Source organism: Arachis hypogaea, chromosome 20 (assembly GCF_003086295.3).
Source record: "Arachis hypogaea cultivar Tifrunner chromosome 20, arahy.Tifrunner.gnm2.J5K5, whole genome shotgun sequence".
In the NCBI taxonomy this organism is placed as follows: Eukaryota; Viridiplantae; Streptophyta; class Magnoliopsida; order Fabales; family Fabaceae; genus Arachis; species Arachis hypogaea.
In genome coordinates this window covers 128,412,673-128,434,858 of record NC_092055.1, presented here as the reverse complement: position 1 = coordinate 128,434,858, position 22,186 = coordinate 128,412,673, and the positions used below count along the sequence as shown (strand labels likewise).

Sequence of the window (22,186 nt, the reverse complement as noted above, 5' to 3'; positions counted from 1 at the left end):
GAATGGAAAACGGTAGTAATTGCATTAATTCATGAAGAACAGCAGAGCTCCTCACCCCCAACAATGGGGTTTAGAGACTCATGCCGTAGAGAATACAATATGAAACGTGTAGAATGTCATGAGGTACAAGATGAATCACTAAAAGTAGTTTTTATAGTAAACTGGTGACCTAGGGTTACAGAAAATAAGTAAGCTAGGGTGTTTAGTGTAAAAATCCACTTCCGGGGCCCATTTGGTGTGTGTTTGGGCTGAGCATTGAAGCTTTCATGTGTAGAGACTTTTCTTGGAGTTAAACGCCAGCTTTTTGTGCCAGTTTGGGCATTTAACTCCAGCTTTTGTGCCAGTTCTGGAGTTAAACGCTAGAATTCTTGAGCTGACTTGGAATGCCTGTTTGGGCCATCAAATCTCGGGCAAAGTATAAAATATTATATATTTTTGAAAAGCCCAGGATGTCTACTTTCCAACGCAATTGAAAGCGCGCCAATTGGGCTTCTGTAACTCCAGAAAATCTACTTTGAGTGCAGGGAGGTCATAATCCAACAGCATCTGCAGTCCTTTTTCAGCCTCTGAATCAGATTTTTGCTCAGGTCCCTCAATTTCAGCCAGAAAATATCTGAAATCACAAAAAATACACAAACTCATAGTAAAGTCCAGAAAAGTAAATTTTAAATAAAAACTAATAAAAATATAATAAAAACTAACTAAAATATACTAAAAACATACTAAAAACAGTGCCAAAAAGCGTATAAATTATCCGCTCATCAATCCCCTTAACCTAATAGCTACCTGTATGTGGAACTACTGCTGCATACTGAGTGTCCATAACATCGATCACACTGTTGGCTATAGCACTGGCATAGACTGAAGAACCTTCTATTATCTGCCTCAGTGAAATAGGCCATAGTTAAAATACAGAAGCATAACAATGTGATTCAAAAGATTTATGATTTCCCTTGTTTGTTTCATGTCAAAAAGAAATACCAACCTTGCTATTGAACAAGAAACTGTAATATTTGCCAACATGTCCACCTGCAACATGGTGAAGTTCCAACTGAAGTTCATCTAGAAACTTGGCAACTGAAAGCAGACAGTTAATCTTCTTCCTCTGGAAGAGTTTGATTGTAACATCATCATCAACAATCCGCACATCAACCTCGCTATCTTTCGATTTTCTTTGAAGCCATGTCCTTATGCATCCATCTGGATTGCTGAAAGACTTTATGTTACAGCTCTCTGCAGCATCATCTTTCGCTTTCTGCCTTTTGCATCTCTCCTTTTAATATCTTTTCTTCTCCACCAGTAATTTGAGCTCATTAACCGTTCTGAGCAGCTCCCTTATATATTCAATGACATCACCCACCACAGAGGCTCTATCCATCTGATAATAGCAGATTCAACCTATTAGTTTGATTTGTAAAAATTAGTAAACAAGTTTATAAGTGTTTTATACCTTTGTGGGGCTTGGATAAGACTCCGAGAGAGAGAGAGAGAGAGAGAGAGAGAGAGAGAGAGAGAGAGAGAGAGAGAGAGAGAGAGAGAGAGAGAGAGAGAGAGAGAGAGAGAGAGAGAGAGAGAGAGAGAGAGAGAGAGAGAGAGAGAGAGAGAGAGAGAGAGAGAAAGAGAGGTCTGCTTATCAAAAAGTACACTAAGAGTAGAACTTGACACTATCATCGAATTGAACAACTCGCTCTAAGCCACAAGAGTGCTCGCAGTTGTTGTTGATTCACTACAAAAGCAGATAACATAACAAGTATTAGAACACCACAACATTGTGACATACCCAAAAGAGAAAAAAATGAGTCAAAAGCACAATCTCATGTCACGTTTGTGGCTAGAACTAGCAACCTTTGGCAAGGGCAAGCCAATGTCTTCATGCAAATATAATTTTTCTTAATTATTGCATAACATTGAAGCCAACATTACACAATTAATATTGTAGCTAATCTTTAATATAAAAAAAATTCAAAATTAAAAAAAATTCAAAATTCAACTAAAAAATGTCTGAAATCTATATCCAACAACTTGTTATAATATTGACTGAATTGAAATTACTTGTTATAGGTTTAATTCTTTAGTATTATAGTTATAGAATAGATGCATTATTAATTATGTGTACATTATTCTATTATGAATTATTATGAATTTAATTTAATTTCTCCAAGTAGCTAGGCTTATTGAAATCGATTGTTGCACGAAGAAAGAGTCTTCACTACTAGAGAATGATAAATAGCCACATAGAAAGAATTAGAATTTTTTTAAACACATTGAATTATTAAATTAATGGTTTTATTAATGTCAACACTATCAATAATAAAGAATCGTATTTCGGTAGTGACTAATATTGAATAAACACTCTTATGTCACGTTTATGCCATATTACTAGAAATATAATAAGCTGGCAATAAGTGGGGTTTAAAAATATAATAGCTTAATTATTACTTTTTCTTTTTTTGAGTTTAAAAGAAGATTTTAATGAGAAAGAATTAATACATAATTTGCAATTGATATAATGATATGTATTGAAATTTGAAAGTTAGATGCAGCAGTGAAAAGTATTTAGAGAGAAAGAACATAATACAAAAGATACATGATGAACACTTGACTAGAAGACATATCAATATACATGTCAATACTCTCCCTGGTGATAAAAAACTTATCTAAGCCAAATGGTAGCAAAATCCATACAGTACTATGGCCCCATTAATCTTGGAAACATTGCCCTTCCTTTTTTAAAAATTGATATACTTACAGTTAAGAAGATTCTGAAGGAAACGATTCATCCAAATCCATGTTCTTTTCAAGAGTTTTCCTTTATTACTATATTGGCTAAGTTCTGTATTGGCTAAGTTTCTAAAGGTTAAAATATTAAAAATATTCACACAAGACTGACAACAGTGTAATTTCTGGTTTTTAACTCATACCTGGTTTATAAAAATCAATATACATTGAGAAACTGACAATGAGTGGCTTAATTTCTAAAGGGTCTGGCTCATCAACCTAGCCTGCATTGCCATGTGTGCATCCCCCATTTCACCATCAAGCTCCCCTTTAGGAACAAGAGCAGCCACCTGTGAATGTAAAGACAAAAATTTAGTAGACATATACCCCAATCTTGAACATGTGCAACTTTTAATACCTTCATTTGTGGAATAAGTGCAGGTCCCCCATAAGCGAAAGCAGTATATAGCTGAACAAGAGTTGCTCCAGATCTTATTTTCTTGTATGCATCCTCACCACTAATTGATACCAAAACTTAGGAGAAATTATTGTATAATTTATTTCCAAAATCATAAAAAGAATACTTATAACAGGTAGGTAGGTAGGTAGCTAGAAACCAAACTATACACATGCAGTAGAGGAGAAACGTGCAATTTTACCTGCTAATGCCCCCACAGCCAATTAAAGGAATCTTGCCCTGATTTACATTAAAAATGGACAATTATTAATGACAACTGATGCCAAGAGAATGGATCTTGTCATGTAAAAATGACAGATCACAACAACTGATTAGATGCTCCTGAATCCTATATAATTAGCTCTACCAACTTATTAAATTGGTCAAAATCAATGCATAACAAGTGATGTGAGATTTTTATATTAGAGAAACCATCCTTAGGGATGCTAGAATGAACTGGAGATATAGGACCTGGTGCTCTAAACCAACTATTATAGTAGTTCTGTTTACAAATCACAACGAAAAAACAAAAAGCATACCTGTGTCAAGATATACATCTGCTTCAAGATATTGGTAGAGAGATCAAGAAGAGGCTTCCCACTCAACCCACCAGCTTCTGAAGCTAATGGATTGCTACTAACAGTATCTGGTCTGGAAATGGTTGTATTTGATATAATCTGGACACAATAAACAAATGAAACTAAGCACAACTTAAGATTGCATCGTTCTCAAGTTTGACAATTGAGAGTACCAAAGTGTATAGACTAATATTAAGGTCCACAGCAACCTGTAACCAAAGTATTAGCTGTTAATACAGCATATGATGAAGATAGGAGAATAAACTAATATTCAGACTTACTGCAGCAATGTCTTCAAGGTCGTCTTTTGACAAATCTGGAGCAATTTTTACCAGCAACGGAGGTGGACCCTCGTCACCCCCATTGCATTTCATCACAAGCAGCTTGTACCTTCACAAAAAGGAAAATTGGCTAGAATCAATCTCATAATTATGCAAGAAAAGAAACAGAACAAGAAAGCATCACATTTTAGTTTCTACCTTCTTCACAAGATCCTTCAATTGCTTTCTTCCTTGAAGCATGCGCAAGCCAGGAGTATTGGGTGACGAAACATTAATCACCTAGGAAAGGATTAAATCATTAAAAAGTAGATCTTACAAGGGTTTCGTCTCAACAGTTTGCAATATACCATTTGGATGCATATTCATATGTACAAGCAACTCTCCAGGGAACTCTCCATAGCACCCTACTTTTTTTCGTCCTAAAACTTGCTTCTTTTCTCTTTCATAAACATAAACACAAACACATAGAAGACACAAAAAACTAACATAGGAACTTTAATGAGACATGTAGCACCAGGTTTTGGGTCAAATCATATCCACTAATTATACCATAATTTTTTGTTGCGATGCAATAACCATAATAAATTATTCAATAATGTAAACGTGATGAGTTTAATTTAGTTAATGTACCTTGGCAGTGATGGTTATGTCAACAATGGAGGTTCCAAAAGGCAAGGAAGTGGTGTTAAGAACAGAGAGATGGAGTTTGTCAATGAGCTTGAGAATGTACATCAACACTCCTTTGTGTTTCTCACAGTGGATCCGAATGAGGACGTTCTTCTCAGACACTCTTGCCTCCACTTCAAGCAGCACCAACCTACTCAGTGCTTTTGAGACTCCGTACGAGTTTCCATCCCCGAATTTGACTAAGTTTCTGACACATCTTCCTCTTCGCACACCTCAGATTTCTCAACATACACAACAGACTCCGTGCTTTTCCTTTTGCTTTCAGTTTCTAGAATCTTCACTTCTTGTAGCTGCTTCACGTCCTTGATATTATAAAAAAAAACTATGCAAAATTATTTTTTAATGAAGAAAATTACTATCATCAGAATCCATAAGCATCTAGCATACATACAAACAAAATTAGAAGAAAATTTAGTGAATGCCTGACCTCCAATTTCTTCTGACAGTGAAGAAAATCGAAAACCTAGAATTAAAGAAAAAGACATAGTCATCGTTAGCATAGACCATGGCATATTTATAAATCATGAGTAAACACAAGAAAATAATGCAAATTTGAATACTAACCTAGATGCTCAACGAAGCTCGATGGAGATGGAGAAGTCGCAGAACACAACTCGATGCCGCAGGAAACACTTGCGCAACAGATCTCATTAATGGAAGAGATGCATTGATGGAGGAGATCACCACCGGAGAAGATCGCTGCTGGAGAAGATCGTTGGAGGAAACACTTGCGCAACAGATCTCATAGTTTTATGAAGTTTCTACAACTTGATTTTCCATTTCAAACTTTTAGGTATTTTCGACAACGGTAGAAAATTGAGAGAGAGAAAGAATATCAACCTTGCTCTTACACGGAGATTATAGCAGGAGGAGAACGCGACGCCGGAGGAGAACCTGCCAGAGGAGATCATCGTTGGAGAGAGCACACAATCTCGTCGGAGAATAATGCCACTGAGAAGACCGTCGCCGGAGCAGTCGCTGGAGCAGATCGTCGCCGGAGAAATCCCTGGACCAGAGCACAGATCTTTGTTTCGGGTTTGGTGGTAGGGCGCGTTAGTTTCAGCAGTAATGGGTTTCTGGGTTCGGGTTTTTATTTGTTGGGGAAGGGGTTTTATTTGGGCTTTCTGTTTTAAATGATGAGTTTTGAATAATGGCGGTTTTAAACCGCTAAAATCACTAAAAAGCTATTTTATGCACATTATTTTAAACCGCCATAATATAAATGCCATATTATCTAAATATTATCTTATCTTGTCTTTCAGTACTTGCACATTTTTCTGTATTTTTACAGTATTTCTGCATTTTGCACTATTAGTTTATATACTTATCTTAGATATTTAGTTTAGTCTAGTTGCAATTTTAGTTATTAAGTTGTGATATAGAATATATGGATTAATTAGTTTAGTTTACCCTTTTAGCATACGATAACGGATTAATTGAAAATAAAGAGTAAACTAAAGACTTTAGTAAAACAGAATCACAACAATCCACACACTGTATATATATAGCAATAAATGATTGGTTAATTTACACAATATTTTTCAAGGAAGAACACTAAAATTTTAAGGGCCACCCTAAGATTCACATTGAGAATAATGGGAACTCTTGATTTCTACTTGCATGACATACATAACTGATATATGATTTTGGAGCCAGAGAACACACAACCTGTGAGTTTTTGAGCTTATCTGTATGGTTACATTATTTAACCATAATTATTTCGTTCTTGTGTGTTCGCCACTCTTTTTTTATTCTAGTGATCTTTACTTTGTTTTAATCTATATGTCCAATATAGAATATAGATACATACCAAGAGATGACTGAGGCCATTAATTGTTATTAGCTCACTTATCCCAAATAAGCCTACTTTTTACATCACTCTTGTTAGCCCTCTTGAGCTTTTAATTCCCTCTTGTTCTATAACCACATTACTAGCCTTAAGCAGAAAAACAAATTAAATACCCCAAGTTGAATCCTTGGTTAGCTTAAGATAGAGATTGTGTATCCACTAAGTGTGGAGAAACACGGGAACATGGGTTGATAGGAAAGGATTAATTCAATAAAGTAATAAGGATTTTGGGAGCATGCTCATGTAAAACAAATTTAAAATTAAAATACCATGTACATTGATATATGTTCTGTTTGTGTTTAAAAAAATTCTTTTTTGTTAAATAAGTAAATAAGGGGACAAAATTACCCTAATAATAAGCTTAGTAAAGAAATCAATGCACATAAGGTGAAATTCAAAGTAAAGTTAGTACGTGAGTATGTATTAAAAAAGTGGAAAATTTTGGGTAACTAGGTAAAGCATTTCAAATTATGTAAAGTATATGTTAGGTGAGATCTTAGACTAATCAAGGATTCACTTTGTTAGCTCACTTAGCCTTATATATATACCACTACCTTTACCTTGGTCCCATTACAACCTTTAAAAGACCTCATGATCTTTGTATGTCTATATTCAATATTTGTTGATTGGTTAGATGAAGAACAAAGTTTTAGAAAGCAAGAATAGAAAAGAATAGAGTGATTAACCCTAAACACTGAGTGAATAGAGAGTAAACACAAATCCAGTGAGGGTTCAATAGCTCATCACCATATATCTCTGTTTAAATATTTAATTGTCTTGCAAGCTTATGAAATGTTTTAACCCAAATCAATTGTGACAGTGCTTTAACATGATTTAGGTTTGGCTATACATATATAATTTCTTGAAAATATGAAATAAATTAACCACATGTAAGCTCTATATATATAGGTGGGTGATAATTAAAATTGCATGATTCATGTAGGTAGTTTGCATTTAGAATAGATTGCATTGCATGAGATTCCACTATTCTAACTTTACTCTTTCACTTGAATTTAGCATGAGGACATGCTATTGTTTAAGTGTGTGGAGGTTGATAAACTCATATTTTATGATATAATCTGTGCTCAAATTGAGTGTTTCTATCAATTTTTTACCCACTTATTCATGTAAATTGCATGGTTTTACTTTTCCTTCCTTATTTTATGATATAAGTGAAAAACATGTTTCCTATGCTTTAAAAATATTAATTTTAATTACCCTTTTATTACCATTTGATGCCGTGATTTATGTGTTGAGTATTTTCAGATCTCATAGGGCAGGAATGACTCAAAGGACAAAAGGAAACATACAAAAATGGAAGAAAAGCACAAAATTGGAGTTTTGAAGAAAAGGGCAGCGACGCGAATGCGTGGATGACGTGGAAGCGCGTCTTGAGTAGAACACAATTGACATGTATGCGTGACTGACGCATACGCGTGACAAGGAAAACTCCCAGATGACGCGAACGCGTGACCCACGCGGACGCATGACAGACGCCACGTACAAGAATCTGCAGAAAATGCCCCCAGCGATTTCTGGACCCTTTTTTCAGCCCAAATCCAAGCCAGAAACACATAATATAAGCCAGAAAATGGAGGAATCAAAGGATATAGAGAATACAACATTCATAATTCATAATTTTTAGGATTAAATGTAGTTTTAGAGAGAGAGGTTCTCTCCTCTCTCTTAGGATTTAGGATTAGAATTAGGATTTCAACTTCCTCTCAGGTTCAATGCTCTTTTACTTTATTTCTCTTCTACTTTTAGATACTCTAATACTTTTATTTGTTAATTACTTATGTTCCCAAATTGGCTTATGAACTTTTCCATGTTTAGATTTGAATGTTCTATTTAATATAATTCGAGGTATTTCAGACTAATAATTGTCTTATTCTAATTATGATGATTTTAATTCAATTTAGATTTATTTTCTCCTTTTGGTTTTGGTTAAGTGATTTATAACACTTGAGTTATCAAACTCAGCTGTTGATTGGAATTGGAATTCTTTGCTGGTTAATTTGTACTCCAATAACTCTAGTCTCTCCATAGGAGTTGACTAGGACCTGAGGATCAAATTAATTTGTCTACTTGACTTTCCTTTGTTTAGCAAGGGTTAATTAAAAGTGGGAGCTGAATGCAATTCTCTTCACACCTGATAAGGATAACTAGGATAGGACTTCAATTTCTTATACCTTGCCAAGAGTTTTATTATTTATTTGCTTTTTATCTCATACATCAAAAACCCAAAAATACACTTTTACTCATAACCAATAATAAATCATACTGCCCTGCAACTCCTTGAGAAGACGACCCGAGGTTTAAATACTTCGGTTATCAATTTTATTGGGTTCTGTTACTTGTGACAACCAAACTTTTGTAAGAAAGAAATTCTTGTCGGTCTAGAAGCTATACTTACAACGTGAATTTAATTGTGAAAATTCTAGATCGCGCGAGAGGGCAGCGCGGCGGTCGGGTCTGGGCGGCGAGGTGGGGTGGGGTGGTGGTTGAGGGATGGGAGGAAGAGAGGTTGCAGATGGGGGTGGGGGTAGTTTTCGCGTGAATGGGTAGGGTTTCACGTGAATAGGGGTTAGTGTTTTTGAATCCACGCGAACGCGTGGAGCACGCGATCGCGTGAATTTGGGCGAAAAGGGTGTTGACGCGAACGCGTCATCAACGCAATTGCATGAATTGGGATAAAGGTAAGGCACGCGTACGAGTGAAACACGCGAACACGTCGATGAAAATTGTGCTAAACGTACAATTCCAGCGTCGTTTTGGCCCAACTCTCTGTTTCCAATGGGGTCCATAAAATCCATGCGACGTGAACGCGTTGCTCACGCTTTCGCGTGGGATGTGCATAGTGTAAGTGACATGTTCGCGTCAGGGACGCGAACGCGTGGGCCGATTTGTGCTAAACGCACACCAGCTGCACGATTCCAACCCAACTTTCTGGGTGTTGGATCTCTACACCAATTTCCAGTCGACGCCCACGCGTAGCCTGCGCGCTCGCATGGGTTGATTTTTTTTTTATGCAATTATGCAGTGTGCAATATAGATGCTGTGAATAATTCCAGGTTCAATGAAAGTAAAATAAAATAAAAATAAACAAAATGAAATAAAATTGAAAAAGAAATGATCATACCATGGTGGGTTGTCTCCCACCTAGCACTTTTAGTTAAAGTCCTTAAGTTGGACATTTGGGGAGTCCTTTGTTATGGTGGCTTGTGCTTGAATTCATCCAAAAATCTCCACTATTATTTAGAATTCCAAAATCCTCTGGGGTCCCAAACTAGGCATGTAAAGCCTTTAAGTAAATTCAAACAGGTTCTCAGGTTTCCGGGGTGTTGAATGTCAGAATAGATTCCAGGATCCCAAACCTTGCTTTTATATCCGCTTTTGTCTCGATTTATATTTTTCCAGCCGGGCGGTTTGGAAGTTGCATTCTCACCAAAATGGCCAATCATTCTCCGAGACCCATTCAATTGAACTCGAAACCAATCCTTACACTTCAGATTGAAGCGCGAAACCTTATTGAATCTTGCATACCAGCCTTGAGCACGAACCATTTCCTTTTTACTCTTAAAGCCGCAGAAAGCTCTAAGCTGACCATCTATTTCAAGCAAACCATATTCAAGTGGAAAAGTAAAGATAAAAGCTAAGGATTTTACCCACTTAAAATTAGTATTGGGTGGTAATGGCCTTGGGCTATGTGTTTCCAGTGGTTTTGCAAGCTCTACTCCCTTGTGTTCTTCTGTGAATTCCTCCACTTCTTTGCAATTTTCTTCAATTTCAACCACATCTTGATCCAAGTCTTCGATGTCTTCCTCATCACTTAAGTCATAAATTGGAGGTTGTGAAAAATCTACCTCTGTATCATCTTCGTATTCACTTGGGGAAGATTCGTCTATCTCAAAGAATTCACTTGCGGATGCAAGTTCATTACTAGGAGAATTGGACTCGTAGTCATTATTATCAAGGAAACTTGCTCGTTGAGTTATTCCGTCCAGTTCTTCATAAGATTCCTGCTTTGGAGGTTGTGCACTATCCTCCTTAGCATCAATTGTAAATTTCTTGACGGAATTCTCCACAATTCTGGATTCCCATAGAGGTTCAACGTCTCCTAAGTCTTCAACCAATTCTTCTTTTTCTATAATTTCAGCTTCCTCCACTTGTTCCAGTATAAAATCATGCTCTGTATTATCCAGTGGGGTTTCTAGGATCTCCTTCATGCTGCGTTCTTCATTAGTTTGTCCACATGAAGCCATGGGGATTTCTTGAGTGTCTGAATGTCGGGAAGGTAGTCTATTTATTGCTTGATTCAATTGGTGAAGCGTGGCATGAAATCTTTCAAATGTTTCCTTGAGTTGCTCCCTTGATTCTTGGAGTGATGGATATGGACATGGTGCATAGGGAAGTGGTGGTTCTGGGGAGTAATTAGGTTGGAATTGGGGTGGATACGGGTTAGGGTTATATGAAGGTGAATGGTGGTAGCTGTGTTGAGGGGGTGGTTTATAGGTGTATGATGGGGCTTGTCGGTAATTACAAGGGGGTCCATCAAAACTATTGTTCTGACATGCATTGTTGAATGGTCGTCGTCCATGATAGTTTGGAAGGTATTGTTGCCTAAAGGGTTGATCAGATCCTCGTGGCTCCGTCCATCTCTGATTGTTTTGACCTTGATGCATGTTCCTGTTATAGCTTCCATTCCTTTCAACATTATTAGAACCAAACTCAAAGCGATAGGGGTGAGAATTCATAGTAAATAATAAAAAAAATTAAAAGCGAAAATAAAAAGAAATAAACAAGCAAAAGAAAATATTTACAATAACCAATAATAAAGCACACAGTTGCAACTCCCCGGCAACAGCGCCATTTTGAAAGAGCGAAACTCTCGCGCGATCTAGAAATTTCACAATTAAATTCACGTTGTAAGTATAGCTTCTAGACCGACAAGAATTCCTTTCTTACAAAAGTTTGGTTGTCACAAGTAACAAAACCCAATAAAATTGATAACCGAAGTATTTAAACCTCGGGTCGTCTTCTCAAGGAGTTGCAGGGTAGTATGATTTATTATTGGTTATGAGTAAAAGTGTATTTTTGGGTTTTTGATGTATAAGATAAAAAACAAGAATAGTAAATGGCAAGAAAGTAAACTGTAGGGATTAATTCAAATAAATAATAAAACTCTTGGCAAGGTATAAGAAATTGAAGTCCCATCCTAGTTATCCTTATCAGGTGTGAAGAGAATTGAATTCAGCTCCCACTTTTAATTAACCCTTGCTAAACAAAGGGAAGTCAAGTAGACAAATTAATTTGATCCTCAGGTCCTAGTCAACTCTTATGGAGAGACTAGAGTTATTGGAGTACAAATTAACCAGCAAAGAATTCCAATTCTAATCAACAGCTGAGTTTGATAACTCAAGTGTTATAAATCACTTAACCAAAACCAAAAGGGGAAAATAAATCTAAATTGAATTGAAATCATCATAAATAGAATAAGACAATTATTAGTCTGAAATACCTCGAATTATATTAAATAGAACATTCAAATCTAAACATGAAAAAGTTCATAAGTCAATTTGGGAACATAAGTAATTAACAAATAAAAGCATTAGAGTATCTAAAAGTAGAAGAGAAATAAAGTAAAAGAGCATTGAACCTGAGAGGAAGTTGAAATCCTAATCCTAATCCTAAATCCTAAGAGAGAGAAGAGAACCTCTCTCTCTCTAAAACTACATCTAATCCTAAACATTATGAATTATGAATGTTGTATTCTCTATATCCTTTGATTCCTCCATTCTCTGGCTTATATCCTGTGTTTCTGGCTTAGATTTGGGCCGAAAAAGGGTCCAGAAATCGCTGGGGGCATTTTCTGCAGATTCTTGTACGTGGCGTCTGTCACGCGTCCGCGTGGGTCACGCGTTTGCGTCATCTGGGAGTTTTCCTTGTCACGCGTACGTGTCGGTCACGCATACGCGTCAATTGCATTCTGCTCAAGGCGCGCGTCCGCATCATCCACACGTTCGCGTCACTGCTTTTTCGCGCTAGGCACGCGTTCGCATCGTCCATGCGTTCGCGTCGCTGCCTTTTCTTCAAAACTCCATTTTTGTGCTTTCCTTCCATTTTTTTTTGTTTTCCTTTTTGTCCTTTGAGTCATTCCTACCCTATGAGATCTGAAAATACTTAACACACAAATCACGGCATCAAATGGTAATAAAAGGGTAATTAAAATTAATATTTTTAAAGCATAGGAAACATGTTTTTCACTTATATCATAAAATAAGGAAGGGAAAGTAAAACCATGCAGTTTACATGAATAAGTGGGTGAAAAATTGATAGAAACACTCAATTTGAGCTAAGATTATATCATAAAATATGGGTTTATCACTTGCCAATTTAAATTACTTGTTCCTTATTTCAAAAACCAAAAAATATACAATTTCCATAACCAATAATAAATCATACTTTCCTGTAATTCCTTGAGAAGATGACCCGAGGTTTAAATACTTCGGTTATAAATTTTATTGGATTTTGTTACTTGTGACAACCAAAGTTTTTGTACGAAAGGATTCTCTGCCAGTTTAGAAACTATACTTACAACGCGATTATTTTTATAAAAATTCTTTACTAACAGAAAACCCGTTCGTCAAAATGGCGCCGTTGCCGGGGAATTGCAACTGTGGGCCTTATTATTGGTTATTGTAAATATTTTCTTTTACCTGTTTATTTGTTTTTATTTTCATTTTTAATTTTTATTAGCTACTATGAGTTCTCACCCCCATCGCTTTGAGTTTGGTTCAAATATTGTTGAAAGGAATGGAAGCTATAACAGGAACATGCATCAAGGTCAAACCAATCACAGATGGAAGGAGCCACGAGGATCTGATCAACCCTTTAGGCAACAACACCTTCCAAAGTACCATGGACGACGACCATTCAACAATGCATGTCGAGACAATAGTCATGGTGGACCCTTTCGTGACAAACTACCTTCACCAAATTACTACGGTCAAGTGCCATTCCGAGGTGCGTACCAAGATGATAGATATGGTGGACCCCCTTATATTTACCAACAAGCCCCATTATATGCCTATGAACCACCTCATCAGCATAGCTTTGAACCACCATACTCACAAACCCCCTACCACCATTCACCTCCATCTGACCCTAACCCATATCCACCCCAATTCCAATCCAATTACTCCCAAGAACCACCACTTCCCTACGCACCATGTCCATATCCATCAACCCAAGAATCACGGGAGCGTCTCAAGGAAACAGTGGAAAAATTTCATGCAACCCTTCACCAACAAGAGCAAGCGATTAATCGATTACCTTCCCGACATTCGGACACTCAAGGAACCCCCATGGCTTCATATGGACAATCTAATGAAGAACGTAGCATGAAGGAGATACTAGAAATTCTGATGGACAGTAAGGAGCATGACTTTGTACTGGAACAAGTGGAGGAAGCTGAAATTATCGAAGAAGAAGAATTGGTTGAAGACTTAGGAGATGCTGAACCTCCATGGGAATCCAGAATTGTGGAGAATTCTGTCAAGGAATTTGCAATTGATGCTAAGGAGGATAGTGCACAACCCCCAAAGCAGGTATCTTATGAAGAACTGGACGGAACAACTCAAGAAGCGAGTTTCCTTGATAATGATAATCACGAGTCAAGTTCTCCTAGTAATGAATTTGCATCCGCAAGTGAATTCTTTGAGACTGAATAATCCTCCCCAAGTGAATACGAAGATGATGCGGAGGTAGACTTCTCTTAACCTCCAAATTATGACTTGAGTAATGAGGAGGATATCAAAGACTTTCATCAAGACGTGGTTGTAGTTGAAGAAGTTTGCAAGAAAGTGGAAGAATTCACAGAAGAATACAAGGGGGTAGAGCTTGCAAAACCCCTGGAAACACCTTTTCCAAGGCCATTACCATCCAATACAAACTTCAAGTGGGTAAAATCCTTAGCCTTTATCTTTACTTTTCCATTTGAATATGGTTTGCTTGAAACAGATGGCCAGCTTAGAGCTCTTTGCGGCTTTAAGAGTAAAAGAGAAATGGTTTGCACTCAGAGCTGGTATGCAAGATTCTATGAAGTTCCACACTTCAATTTGAGGTACAAGGATTGGTTTCGAGTTCGATTGCATGGGTCTCGGAAGATGTTTGGTCATATTAGTGAGAATACAAATTCCATACCGCCCGGCTGGACAAATGCAAATTGAAACAAAGGCGGATATAAAAGTAAGGTTTGGGATCCTGGAATCTATTCTGACATTCAACGTCCCAGGAACCTGAACACCTGTTTGAATTTACTCAAAGGCTTTATATGCCTAGTTTGGGACCCCGGAGGCTGTTGGCATTCCAAACAGTGGTGGAGATTTTTGGATGAATTCAAGCACAAGCCACCATAACAGGGAGCTCAGCAAATGTCCAACTTAAGGACTTTAACCAAAAGTGGTAGGTGGAAGACAACCCACCATGGTATGATCGTTCCTTTTTCACTTTTAATTTTATTTCGTTTTGATTGTTTTTAGGTTTTATTTTATTTTGTTGAACCTGGAATTATGCATAACATCCATATCAGTATTGCATTTTGCATTCTGCACCAAAAAAAAAGCACCCCACGCGTGCGCATGGGCCACGCGTGGGCGTCAAGTCGAAATCGGCATAAAAAATCCAACGCCCAGAAAGTTGGGCTGGAATCGTGCGGCTGTTATGCATTAGGCACAAATTGGGCCACGCAATCGCGTCAGTGACGCAAACGCATCACCTTCACTTCACACACACCACGCGAAAACGTGGGCGACGCGTACGCGTCGTGTGAATATTATTGCTCCCTAATAGAAAATAGAGAGTTGCGCCAAAACGACGCTGGAATTGTGCGTTTAGCACAATTCTAAGCGACGCGTACGCATGCCCCACGTGTACGCGTCACTTTTATTATCCCTCACCTAAGCGATCGCATCATTGCCTTTTCGCCTCAATCACGCGATCGCGTGACCCACGCGACCGCGTAGATTTGAATCCACTAACCCAACCCACGCGAAACCCTAACCTCTTCGCGTCCCAAAACCCCCTCCCCCTCTGCACTCTCTCTTCTTCCCTCTCCAACCACCATACCACCTCCATCTCCCAACGCCCGCCACCACCATTGCCAACCCAGACTGCCGCGCCACCCCTAGCCGAACCACCCCCCTTCTCTTCTTCTTCCCTCTTCCTTCCCTTCTCCCCTCCTCCCTCCACGACTCCCAGCCCCCCCCCACCGAACCGCCATCACCGCGCCACCCCGCCCAGAACCGCCGGCCACCACGCCCCCAACCCTTCCCTCTTCGCCCCTTCTTCTCCTCCCCTCCCCAATAACCCCCTTTCATCCTCAACCACCAAACCGACACCCTGCCTCCACCGAACCGCCGTCGTGCCGCCTCCCAGCGCCGTCGCGTCGCCAGCCACCACTACCACACCACCACCATCTCTCTAAGCCCAATTTCTGTTCCTCTGCCTACCAGGTTATGCCGAACAACGATTCCTCTTTCAGTTAGTTAGTTGCATTTTATTTCAAAATTAGGATAGTTAGAGATGCATGATCGTAGTGGATTTTAGGTGGTTAGTTTGCGAGGATGTGATTAGTGGATTTAGGCCTGATAATTGCGCCGTTCTTATTACTTGTTTTATTTGTTTCGCAATTTTGAATTTGCTGCGATGATAATGCTGTTCATATGTTGCTCTTTACTATTCCTTAACGCAGATTGAGTTTGTTTATTTTGAAATCTTATGCATTACTATTTGTTACTCTTTCCTGCACTACCTTTTTATCATATGAACTGTTTTTACTGTTGTTTATTACCCGGGAAAGTCCAATTTTTAGACGAAATGCTGCCCAAATTTTTTTCAGCAAATTGTTTCACTCAACTCCCATTCATGAATTAGTTTTGGAAATTTCAAATTTTGCACTAAATGGTTTTAACCAAGGCAATTCATGAATGCACGGGCTAGCTTTCCTCTTCTTTCTTATTCCCTTATTCATTAAATAACATTATTGATGATTCTACTTTAATTTTGCAATTCTTTTCACTCTATTTGAACGTGAGTTACTTGTTATTCAAGTTTGTGCAATTTTAGTTAATGGAAAACCACAACAACATGCCACTGACTTTAACTTCATTTTAAACTCTTAACCACTTTTAACTTTCTAACTTTTTAGCTTTCAACTAACCACTTCAAGGCATATTTAGTGTTGTTCCTAATTAACAAAGAATTTCGCATTTCATAGGATTTTGGATTGTGACTTTTATTCTCCAACTTTTCACTTGAATACAGTCCAACATTTTACATTCATTCGACTCACTCCATGCTTATATTGCTACTTTATTCCTCTTTTGCCTATATGCTTTTATTGCTTAAATCCTATTTGCTTACCTGTTTTCCTGCTTTAGTTCTTAAACTGTATCCTAGAATTTCTGCTTTTTAGGATGTTTGACCCTAAAAGTAAAGGAAAGGGCAAGGCAACCACAGGCAAAAGGAAAAGAGGAGAATCCTCTACCTCTATTTTGGATATCCTCCATGATGATTCCTAGCGAGAAAAGAACTTTACCCTGCAGGAAAAGGCTGATCAGTTGGTGCCTGCCACTGACCCCGAAAAGTTTGCCAACAGATACTGTGAGCTGAAGTATCCTGTCTTTGCATCTTCCAGGAATTTATACCTGGAAAAGACCCTGAAAATTCCAGAAGAACTCAAACAATACACCTCAGAACAAATTAAACAGAGAAGCTGGTTCTTCCTGGAAAGGAACTTGAATGAAGTCAACTCATCCTGGATCAGGGAATTCTACTGCAACTACTTTAAAACGTCCCTAGATGCAGTACAGCTTCGAGGCAAACAGATTCTGGTTACTGAAGAAGCAACTGAAGAAATCCTCCAGCTCCTACCTAAATCGGATCAGCCAGATGGTTACCAGAAGACTGAAGAGGATATGAGATTCATGAGATTTGACTGGGACGCAGTCAAGCAGAGAATAGCTCTTGATCCTTCTGTCCCATGGGTCATGAGCAAGTCCACAGTGGCCCCAAAGGGAATTAAGCTCATCTATCTGAACGATGAGGCTCGGCTTTGGCAGCAGATTCTGAGTAACTACGTGATGCCGAGCACTCATGAGACAGAGGTGCCAGCTGCCATGATCACCCTCATCTGGTGTGTGATGGAGGGAAAGGACCTATATCTTCCCCGCTTTATCCGGTATTACATGGCCAGGGTCCATGTTAGAGGCACTCTCCCCTTTCCCTACTTGATTACTCAGCTGGGCCGCTGAGCTGAGGTGCCCTGGGAGATTGCTGATGAAAAGCCAACCACCGCAGACTGCAAAAAGATTATCCCTCACAGAAGGAAGTTCCAGGCCTTGGGTTACTGACCTCCTTTTCTTATTGACTCTGCTGAGGCAGCCACATCTTCTGCTGCTCCTTCAGCTCCTGCTGCACCAGCCACCACCACGGCACCCTCACCTGCTTCAGAGCCCATCTACCACCTTGTGCATCGCCTATTTGACCGGTTGGACCAGATGGAGCACCGCAACCAGCGGCGATATGAGAGATCTGAGCGTCGCAGCAAGCGACGCTATGAACACTTAAAGTTGATGATCCGATCTGGCCACCACGACATCCCCTCCGAGCCTGACACCCCCTTCTGAGCCATCTGAGGAGGAGGCGGATGGTCATGAGGAGGAAGCACGTGCAGAGGCTGAGTAGGCTGCGCCACATCATGAGGAGCCCCATCAGATCCAGCCGGCTGATCCAGAGATCCCTCTACGGACAGAGCCTCCGCTTCAGCAGCCAGACCCTCCGACACTCATACAGACTGCAGAGTCTCAGACCACCACAGAGACACCTACAGCACATCCTTCCGGAGATGACACTTCTTCACACCTAGCTTGAGTGAGCATCCAGGACAATGCTATTATTTAAGTGTGGGGAGGTCGCCATCTCTGGCGAACTTTATTTTGGGTGAACCACTTTCAGACTCTCTTTTATCCTATTTTGTTTATTTTTTGTATTTTTATTTTTATTTTTTATTTTATCTTATCTTATTTATCTTTCAGTACTTGCACATTTTTTACTGTATTTCTGCATTTTGCACTTTGGTTTATATATATATATATATATATATATATATATATATATATATATCTTAGATATTTAGTTTAAGTTTGCACTTTTAGCTTATTAAGTTGTGATATAGAATATATGGATTAATCAGTTTAGTTTACCCTTTTAGCATATGATGAATTGGTTTAATTGAAAATAAAAGAGTACACTAGAAACTTTTAGTTTAACAGAATCACAACAATCCACACACTTTGTATATATATAGCAATAAATGTTGGTTAATTGACAATATTTTTTCAAGGAAAATACTAAATTTTATAAAAGCCATTCTAAGATTCACATTGAGTTGAATGGAAACTCTTGATTTCTACTTGCATGACATACATAACTGATATATGGTTTTTGAGCCAAAGAACACACAACCCGTGAGTTTTTGAGCTTAATTGTATGGTTACATTTAACCATAAATTTTATTCCTGTGTGTTTCGCACTTCTTTTCTATGCTTGCAATCTTTACTTTGTTTCAATATATATGTCCAATATAGAATGTAGATACATACATGCATGTGATTGAGGCCATTGCTTGTTTTGCTTACTTATCCCAAATAAGCCAACCCCCTACATCACCCTTGTTAGCCCCCTTGAGCCTTTTAATCCCCTTTTGTTCTATAACCACATCACTAGCTTTAAGCGAAAAAACAAATTAAAAATCCCAAATTGAGTCCTTGGTTAGCTTAAGATAGAGATTGTGTGTCCACTAAATGTGGGAAAATGTGGGAACATGGGTTGATAGGAAAGTATTAAGTTAATAAAATAATCAGAAATTTGGGAGCATGCCAATGTGAAACCAAAATAATTAAAATACCATGTGAATTGAAATTATTGTGATTATTTTCAAAAAAAAAATCCTTTTTAGTTAAATAAATAAGGGGACAAAATTACCCCAATAATGAGTTTAGTAAAGAAATCAATGCACATGGAAGTAAAACCAAAATTGGTACATGAATATGTAATACAAAAGTGGGAAAATTGGGAAGACCAGGATAACTTTAAATTTTTATAGAGAATGTATATGTTAGGTGAGATCTTAGACTAATCAGGGATTCAACTTATAGCTCACTTAGCCTTATATATATCCTCACCTTTACCTTGGCCCCATTACAACCTTGAAAAGACCTCATGATGTTTGTATGTATGCATTAGATATTTGTTGATTGGTTAGATGAAGAACAAAGTTTTAGAAAGCATGAATAGAAAAGAATAGAGTGATTAACCCCAAACACTGAGTGACTAGAGAGTAAACACAAAAATCCAGTGAGGGTTCAATAGCTCATCTCCATATATCCAAATTTAATTGTTAATTGTCTTGCAAGTTTGTGAATTCCTTTAACTCAACTCAATTGTGGAAGTGCTTTAACATGATTTAGGCTTGGCTATGCATATGTGATTCCTTGAAAATATGAATCAAACTAACCACATGTAAGCTCTATATATATAGGTGGACGATAATTAGAATTGCATGATTCATTTAGGAAGCTTGCATTTAGAATAGATTGCATTGCATAAGATTCCACCATTCTACCTTCACTCTTTCTCTTGGATTTAGCATGAGGACATGCTCTTGTTTAAGTGTGGAGAGGTTGATAAACCTCTATTTTATGATGTATTTTATGGTCAATTGAGTGTTTTTATCAATCCTTCACCCACTTATTCATGTAAATTGTATGGTTTTACTATTCCTTCCTTATTTTATAATATATGTGAAAACATATTTCCTATGCTTTAAAAATATTAAAATTAATTATCCTTTATTACCATTCGATGCCGTAATTTGTGTGTTAAGTATTTTTAGGTTTCATAGGGCAGGAATGGCTTAGAAGACAGAAAGGAAACATACAAAAATGGAAGGAAAGCACAAAAATGGAGTTTTGAAGAAAAGGCAACGACGCGAACGCATGGACGACGCGGACGCGTGCCTTGAGTAGAACGCGAATGATGCGTACGCGTGATCCACGCGCACGCGTGACGGACGCCACGTGCAGGAATCTGTAGAAAACGCCCTCAGCAATTTCTGGGACCTTTTTCGGCCCAAATCCAAGCCAGAAACATAGAATATAAGCCAGAGAATGGGTGAATCAACAACGAACAATTGATACAACATTCATAATTCACAATTTTAGGTTTAGATGTAGCTTTTAGAGAGAGAGGCTTTCTCCTCTCTCTTAGAATTTCTCTTAGGATTTAGGATTTCTATTATGATTAGGCTACTTCTCTTTAATCACAGGTTCAATGTTCTTTTAATTTATTTTCTACTTTTATTTATTCTAGTACTTTAATTGTTATTTATCTTTTCAATTTGGCTTATGAACTTCATGTTAGAGTTGATTTCTTTATTTAATATAATTTGAGTTATTTCATATTTAAGATTTCTTTCTTTTATTTATGTTACTGCTGCTTCCAATCTGAAGGCATTTTTATTCTAGTAGATTTTTCCCCTTTTGACTTTGGTTGAGTAATTGGTGACACTTGAGTTATCAAACTCAGCAGTTGATTGAGATTTGGGAATTGCTGATTGATTTGGATCGCTCTAAGCTAGTCTTTCCACAAGAGTTGACTAGGACTTGAGGATCAAATTAATTAGTCCATTTAACTTTTCTTTATTTAGTAAAGGTTAACTAAGTGGGAGCAATAACAATTCTCATCACACCTGATAAGGATAACTAGGATGGGATTTCCAGTTCTCATACCTTGCCAAGAGTTTTTCTAGTTATTAATTTAATTTCTTGCCAATTTAAATTACTTGTTCCTTATTTCAAAAACCCAAAAATATGCAATTTCCATAACCAATAATAAATCATACTTCCCTGCAATTCCTTGAGAAGACAACCCGAGGTTTAAATACTTTGGTTATAAATTTTATTGGGTTTTGTTACTTGTGACAACCAAAGTTTTTGTACGAAAGGATTCTCTGCCAGTTTAGAAACTATACTTACAATGCGATTATTTTTATAAAAATTCTTTACTAACAGAAAACCCGTTCGTCAATGACAAACATTATTAAAAATAAATTGAAAGAGGTTAAGGATTAAAAGTACTCCCTTGAAGATTTTGATCCTCCCCCTTTCGATTTGTCATATAGCTCCCCCTTAATGTGTGCAATTTTTCCGGTGGCAGCAGTACCTGAAACATGCTTAAAATAAACTTAGAACAGTTCAAAAATTTAATGTATTCAACATATGGAGTCTTTTAGACAAAAACATGTTGAACAACTTGATTTTTGAGCAGATGGATAAGAATAATCAAAATTAAATTTATTATCTTTTAGATAACCTGTTGTTCACAACATAAAACAAAGTATACTTGAGTACTTTCGGAGTACAACAAATATCCAAGACTCAACATACTTATATCAACATGTTCAAAACAATTTCCTGCCCAACAAAATTTCTTGCCAATCAAAGTAATAAGTCAGGCTCAATGAAGCATTTTCTTATATTCAGTTATCAGAAAA

General features: G+C 37.7%; 2 protein-coding genes across 20 annotated transcripts; both read right to left on the bottom strand.

Annotated features, from left to right (window-relative positions):
- LOC112783071 (dihydroorotate dehydrogenase (quinone), mitochondrial) lies at positions 1-5,824 on the bottom strand. Of its 19 annotated transcripts, none has more exons than XM_072229171.1 (14): positions 5,562-5,824; positions 5,286-5,488; positions 5,149-5,184; positions 4,665-5,023; positions 4,233-4,313; positions 4,035-4,143; positions 3,715-3,852; positions 3,378-3,415; positions 3,137-3,236; positions 2,922-3,068; positions 1,451-1,726; positions 986-1,378; positions 787-880; positions 1-613 (listed from the first exon to the last, which is right to left on the bottom strand). In XM_072229171.1, the coding sequence occupies exons 6-10, from the start codon at positions 4,125-4,127 to the stop codon at positions 2,976-2,978; spliced, it is 462 nt and encodes a 153-aa protein (XP_072085272.1). In that variant the 5' UTR covers positions 4,128-4,143; positions 4,233-4,313; positions 4,665-5,023; positions 5,149-5,184; positions 5,286-5,488; positions 5,562-5,824; the 3' UTR covers positions 1-613; positions 787-880; positions 986-1,378; positions 1,451-1,726; positions 2,922-2,975. The 19 variants fall into 19 exon arrangements, with proteins under 19 accessions (XP_072085272.1, XP_072085277.1, XP_072085274.1 ...); XM_072229176.1 differs by having other exon boundaries at positions 1,645-1,726; XM_072229173.1 differs by having other exon boundaries at positions 5,286-5,482; positions 5,562-5,819.
- On the bottom strand, positions 776-1,378 carry LOC140183224 (transcription factor bHLH10-like). The gene is made up of 3 exons (XM_072231250.1): positions 1,319-1,378; positions 986-1,273; positions 776-880 (listed from the first exon to the last, which is right to left on the bottom strand). Exons 1-3 carry the CDS (start codon positions 1,376-1,378, stop codon positions 776-778), a joined length of 453 nt encoding a protein of 150 aa, XP_072087351.1.
- Positions 5,825-22,186: the final 16,362 nt, after the last annotated feature.

Bases quoted from the DNA above. Each gene is read 5' to 3' on its own strand.
- LOC112783071 (XM_072229186.1), bottom strand. From the start codon at position 4,127: ATGAAATGCAATGGGGGTGACGAGGGTCCACCTCCGTTGCTGGTAAAA. The intron at 3,416-3,714 runs GTATGCTTTTTG...AATGTAAATCAG, and splicing joins AGATGTATATCTTGACACAG to GGCAAGATTCCTTTAATTGG. The intron at 3,237-3,377 runs GTAAAATTGCAC...GGTATCAATTAG, and splicing joins GGCTGTGGGGGCATTAGCAG to TGGTGAGGATGCATACAAGA.
- LOC140183224 (XM_072231250.1), bottom strand. From the start codon at position 1,378: ATGGATAGAGCCTCTGTGGTGGGTGATGTCATTGAATATATAAGGGAG. The intron at 1,274-1,318 runs GTTAATGAGCTC...AGATATTAAAAG, and splicing joins TAAGGGAGCTGCTCAGAACG to GAGAGATGCAAAAGGCAGAA. The intron at 881-985 runs GTTGGTATTTCT...TCACTGAGGCAG, and splicing joins GTTTCTTGTTCAATAGCAAG to ATAATAGAAGGTTCTTCAGT.